This window comes from Hylaeus volcanicus, chromosome 7 (genome assembly GCF_026283585.1).
Source record: "Hylaeus volcanicus isolate JK05 chromosome 7, UHH_iyHylVolc1.0_haploid, whole genome shotgun sequence".
Lineage (NCBI taxonomy): Eukaryota > Metazoa > Arthropoda > Insecta > Hymenoptera > Colletidae > Hylaeus > Hylaeus volcanicus.
In genome coordinates, this window is record NC_071982.1 from 7,126,010 (window position 1) to 7,132,447 (window position 6,438).

General features: G+C 45.2%; 1 protein-coding gene across 1 annotated transcript in view; it reads left to right on the forward strand.

Annotated features, from left to right (window-relative positions):
- Positions 1-6,438, forward strand: part of LOC128880136 (Kv channel-interacting protein 1) — a 36,555-nt gene that overhangs the window by 10,459 nt on the left and 19,658 nt on the right. Inside the window, exon 2 of the mRNA XM_054129869.1 lies at positions 3,379-3,750. Coding sequence (XP_053985844.1) covers positions 3,586-3,750 — 165 coding nt within the window. The 5' untranslated portion in view covers positions 3,379-3,585. The remainder of the gene's footprint in view (positions 1-3,378; positions 3,751-6,438) is intronic.

The window sequence follows — 6,438 nt, forward strand, 5'->3', positions numbered from 1 at the left end:
GGTGATTTGAAACAACTTTTTCCTTAGCGAAAATGTTGTCCGAGGCTTCGTTGAGGAGATATTAAGCGAAAACCCCGACCAATCAGAGCGCGAGTTTGTCGCTTGAGCGTAGGCTACGCGCTAAGCGCCTGCGCTCATTGGGTACCGCAGGCGCTCCACCGGCATACTCGCGCTCTGATTGGTCGGGGTTTTCGCTTAATATCTCTTTAATGAAACCTCGGACAACATTTTCGGTAAGGAAAAAGTTGTTTCAAATCACCCCACGAACCACCCCTTTCAAGGTGTTACAACATTTTTGGGTCACTCTGTATTTATCGTAAATGATGTCCGCCATGTTGTTTCGCGAATATTAAAACTACACGGTGGCCGGCGTCGGTGCTTTGGGGAGGGGCACCGAGACCCCTTTTGAACGCTACCGGTGCCCCTCCTCGCTTCCTCAATCGTGCAATGGCGGAGTGCAATCTCTGGTGGGGAGGGTAAAAGTATCGAGGGCCCCTGGAAACTGGAATCCCTGCGTTTGGACCCCGTTTCGCGTCGGCTTCGATATTTACACGAACTGTGTTCGTCGTTTCAGGATGTATCCCGCGCGAAAAGTCACCGATGAATATCTCATTAATTAATTACTCGCTCTCAGGGTTACGTTAATTACAATTGTCCGGGAAATATGAAAATTCTGATCATTAAATGTCGTCTGGTTGCGATAACGTCGGTTTAAATAGGTCGAGCTTTGCGTACGACGTTGAAATAAAATACGTCGAGATAGATGAGGACATGTGAAAAATTCAACACCGATCGGCGCTCTCTGATGTATAATTGAACACTTCTCATCCTTTCGAGGAGTTAGATGTAGGACGTTGACTCTTTCGGGGGCTACGTACGTGGCCGGAGCTAAAAGCGGTCTTGTGTTTCACGCGATTTAAAAACCGATTCTTTTTCTTTCCGTTCGTTTATTTCAATTGAAATTACTGTCGTACTTAAGGGCTGTTCTCGCGTAGTTTCTTTTTAAATAATAAGGATTCTTCCTGTAAGGATATACTAATAGATTGCCTTAAATTGAAATTTTTATTCTCGGTAGATTTAAATGCAACTCTGGTTGCCATCCATGAGGGGCATCTTTCCTGCCCCTAATAGCTGGCAACCCGTCGCGCGGTCTGTAGTCCTAGTTGCCACCCATCAGGGGCACCTTCGCGCGCCTACTAAGCGGCAACCGGTGCTGCACACCGACTAGCGCGCTGCATTAAAATTAAATCTAACCTAACGAGTAAAAGTTCGAATGCAAAACTTTTTGTCGGGAGCTAGTAATTCGCAGCTCACATGTACCGTAAGGATGTATTAATATAAAGCTTTGAAGTGCACTGAATTAATATAAAGCTTTAAAGCTGAAAGTTTTAGGTTGAAAGGTGTTCGCACTTTATCGACCAGAATCGTTCGGATATGATTAAATTATACAGGGTGTCCAAAAACTGTTGGAGGTCCTTGAAAGGGGTGGTTCGGGAGGTGATTTGAAACAACTTTTTCCTCTGGAAAAATGTCTGATGCGGCTTCGTTAAGCAGATATTAATAAAAAAAACCCGACCAATCAGAGCGCGCGGATACCGTTGGAGCGGCCGCGGTAGCGTATGAGCGCAGCCGCCTAGCGCGTAGCCTACGCTCCACCGGCATACTCGCGCTCTGATTGGTCAGTGTTTTCCGTTAATATCTCCTCAACGAAGCCTCGGACAACAATTTCGCTAAGGAAAAAGTTGTTTCAAATCACCCCCTGAACCACCCTTTTCAAGGACCTCCAACATTTTTGGGACACCCTGTATAATTCGATTCAGTGATATTTATTTTATCTATGGGAATCACCTTCGCATTAATATTCATATAATATTAGGGAGCATAAAATGCCGTATCAGTAATAAATAAGAAACTACCACTCCCAATGACAAAAATGTATTTAATAATCTACCAGTCGATATAGCGTTGGAATACGGGACAGTTTTGAAATACCGTTTTTGAAGTTGTGCAACAGCCCCGGCTGGTTTTTTGCGAGCTACTGCACACCGTGTATTAAAATAAAATTCGAATAGCGCCGAAACAATTTAAAACGATACGTCTGCCAGAAATAAGGGTACGGCTGGCCGTACAGGCGGCGCGCATATATTTCCACCATGTATTTTGCATATTTGGCCGGATCCGCGGTCGCGTAAACATCCGCGGGCCCGGTTATAAGTGAAACGCCGCGAGCCGCTGTAAAATGACGGATTTAAAACCGTGCGCGTCTGGCTTTGTGCACATAAACGCGTTATAACGGCCGCGGAGCGATCAAATATTTGCCCGCCAGTATTTTAGCTAGGTCTGCAACAACCACCCCACAGCCCCCCCGGTAACAAGAGTGGGATGGATCAATGAATCGAATTTCATAGGGACACGTGTTGCGAACAGAGATGGGGAAACTCTTGATTCGATTACAGTAGGACTCCATTTATCCAAACGCCATTTTATCTCAATTGAGGATGTATTGTATTTGGTTATCCGAGCTTTGGTGAGTTCGTGTTCCTTGGTACAGTGATGTCAAGCTCGGGGTCTCGAACCTCACTGATCCACACCTCGGTGCAAAAAAAAGATTACTGTTTCAAAGCTCAATACCCCTAAGCTTAGTGGCTCTTAGCTGGCAGTTCCAAAGTTCGACTTCCAAAGCATAGTGTTTCCAAGCTCAGAGTTCCTAAGCTTTGTGACTCTAAGTTCAGTGTTCCAAAGCTTCGTGTCCCTAAGCTCAGGGTTCCTAAGCTTTGTGCTACCAGAGCTCAGAATTTCCAAGTTCAGTAGTCCTAAGCTCAGAGTCCCTAAACTTAGAACCTCCTAGGCTCAGTGTTCCAAAGCTCAGTGCCTCTAAGCTTAGAGTTCTTAAGCTTTGTACCTATAAGCTTAGAGTTCTTAAGCTTTGTACCTCTAAGCTTAGAGTTCTTAAGCTTTGTGCCTTCAAGCTCAGAGTCCGTAAACTCAATGTTCCAAAACTCAGTGTTCCAAAGCTCAGTATTTCCAAGCTCAGAGTTCCAAAGCTCAGTGCCTCTAAGCTTAGAGTACCTAAGCTTTGTGCCTTCGAACTCACTGTTCCAAAGCTCGGTGTCTCTAAGCTCAGGGCCTCTAAATGCCTCTAAAGTCTCTAAGCTTAGAGTTCTTAAGCTTAGTACCTCCAAGCAGAGTCTCTAACCTGAGTGTTCCAAAGCTCAGTATTTTCAAGCTCAGTGCCTCTAAATTCACATTCTCTAAGCTCAGTGTCCCCAAACTTCGTGTCCTCAGGCACCACTATCTGTAAACCTACATCCCACGAATCCCAACAGAAACAAATCTTGAAAGCTTGCGATCTCAACGTCGACTCCATTTTGTTTACAGACACTGGCTGCCTGGCTGCCCTCCTCTGGCGAGCTCGGAGAACCTGAGGACGGTCGGGCCGCGGCGTACGAATGAAGATAACGAGGATGAGAGTAAAGAAGAGGGATGAAGTAGCCGTGGTGTGACCCGTGACAGCAAAAAGGCCGGACAAGGAGGGTCGTGGTTCGTCAGAAGGGATTTTCAGAGGCAGCCAAGGGCTAACCAGGAATGGCTACGCCGCCGGACTCGCCGGGACCGGAAGAGGCACTTTTTGACTTCGAGAGCTCCAGAACTAGGCAACAAACCACCCGACCGGTCGCTCTCGAGGAACTCCTCCGGCTGACCAAGTTCTCGCGACAGGAAATCCGAGTTATGTACCGAGGTTTCAAGCAGGTAAGCGATACTAACTAGCGTGCTGGTTGGAAGCCGAATAGAATACTCCCCAGGGATGCCACAGAGGAGAAGGATTGCTCTCCGATAATACCTTTGGCCTAAATTTCACGGAGTCGGATAACAAATTCAATTAAGTTTATGTTGGATTATCAAGACGCTTAACGAAGAACGAATTTATTGTTCTTTGTTCAAAATTGAATCGGCGTTCTCCGAAGTGTTTCATTCTTACGTATCGCCGTCGATAATTTGTTTTAAAAGTCGAACTGTGGCGACGTGAAACATAAACAGTCGAGAGATATGTGAGGACCCCGATTTCCTTCTAGGGTCGAAGTTTTAGTTTGTCAAGCCTGAGATCTCATAACGAAAAGAACTCCGCAGCCGTCGTGAGAAATAAAATCTATTTTTTTTAAATATAGAGCGTAATTGATTATTTAGAACTCCCATATCCAATAGTTTAAAGTAACCCTTTGAAGTTTCACCAAAAAGCAACTTTTTTTTCTTTAATAACTACCAGTAACTCTAAAATTGTTCGAGCAACGATTACTGTTAAAATCCGTTTCGAAATCCGACCCTTCGTTATCGAGATACAAGCAGTTTAAGTTCTTCCCGCGTGTGCGCACGCGCAGACGCGCGGTCACCTGACCGCGACCAAAATGGCGCCCACGCGAAGTCACCGAGCCGAATTTTAACCGCTTATATCTAGATAACGAACCTTCGGATCGTAAAACGGCAAAGAACTTTTCTGCTCCTTTTCAAGCAACTTTTTTTTTAATAACTACCAGTAACTCTAAAATTGTTCGAGCAACGATTACTGTTAAAATCCGTTTCGAATCCGACCCTTCGTTATCGAGATACAAGCAGTTTAAGTTTTCTCCGCGTGCGCGCACGCGCAGTCGCGCGGTCACCTGACCGCGACCAAAATGGCGCCCACGCGAAGTCACCGTGCCGAATTTTAACCGCTTATATCTAGATAACGAACCTTCGGATCGTAAAACGGCAAAGAACTTTTCTACTCCTTTTCAAGCAACTTTCTTTTTAATAACTACCAGTAACTCTAAAATTGTTCGAGCAACGATTACTGTTAAAATCGATACTATCGATTCGCTTTCGAACGAGGAAACCCTTAGGGGCTCTGCATTTTCCAAGAAGATTCGTTAGAAAACATTAATGTACTCGAAACCTCGGAGCTCGCACCGTACGACGAATAATGCAATTGCCCTAGCGCACCTTCGAACCCCGAGGTTCCGTATCGCGAACGACATCTACCGCGATAACTTAATAATACGATAGTTATAAACGAGAGACAATCTCGTTCTCACCCCTAGAGCGTTGCGAAATCATTTTCCATGCGAGTCAGCTGCTTATATTCTATCTGTGCCACTCGCTCGTCGCCTAATCGATTCCCTTCGCTATATAATTTTGTTTCCATGAATATTCACCGAGGTAAAGGCGAAAAGCGGCGGGAGCTTATTTTAGAAGATGTTAACGAGGCTCCCTTACGCGAACCTTTCGAGGGGCCTTCGTGCTAATTACTTCTCTAAATTTTAAGGTGAATTTCATTTTTACTCGAACGATTACTAAAGCGAGATGAAATCATCGTTTGTAATTCGCGATTACTTAGTGACGCGTTTAGAATTACAATACTGCGCGAGGAGATCGAACTTGGACTGCGCTTGCATCCAATCTATGTAGTTATCGAACACGGATCATTGAGTACCTAACGTCAACTGGACTATCCTATCGCGTCGACCTAACGTTCGCGTTTACGCGAGCATAGGTTAGACTGTGATACGATCGAAGCCTCGATTAAGCACAATCCAGAGCCGATCCACGCCAATCTGTAGCTAAACTAAATGTAATTCAAACTTAATCCAGATGCAATTTAGACCTAACCCTTGGAGCCCGCCGCGATCTAAGCCAAGCCTAATACTGATCTGACCCAGATCTAGCGTAGACGTGACGGAGACGTCATCCAGACTTACTCTACAGTTAGCCACACAGCCTTGCAAACGATAACGAGAGTCGAAAGCTAAGTCTGACGCGAAGATACAAATTTCCATTGGAAAAGGACACATCGAAAGTCCAGTGATGCTAAGCTCACTGTTTCAAACCTCAGTACCCTTAAACTTAATACTAACACAGAGTGTCCCTAAGCTCAGAGTTCCTAAGCTTTGTGACTCTAAGCTCAGCTTACGTAAGCTCAGTGTTCCAAGTGTCAGTGTTCCAAGTGTCAGTGTCTCAAACACTAGTGTCTCAAAGCTCACTATTTCAAAGCATAGTACCTCTAAACCGAGAGTTCCTAAGCTTTGTGAGCCCTCATGCTTAGTGCCTCCAAGCTCAGACTCCCTAAGCTCAGTGTTCCAAGTGTCAGTGTCTCAAAGCTCACAATTTCAAAGCATAGTACCTCTAAACCGAGAGTTCCTAAACTCTGTGACCCGTTATGCTTAGTGCCTCCAAGCTCAGAGGTCCTAAGCCCAGTGTTTCAAAGCTCAGTGTTCCAAGTGTCAGTGTCTCAAAGCTCACAATTTCAAAGCTCAGTACCTCTAAACCCAGAGTTTCAAAGCTTTGTGACCCTTAAGCTTAATGCCTCTAAACTCTTAGGCCCTAAGCTTTGTGTCTCCTTATGCTGACTGCCTTCAAGCTCAGACTCCCTAAGATCAATGTTCCAAAGCTCACTGTGTCAAACAT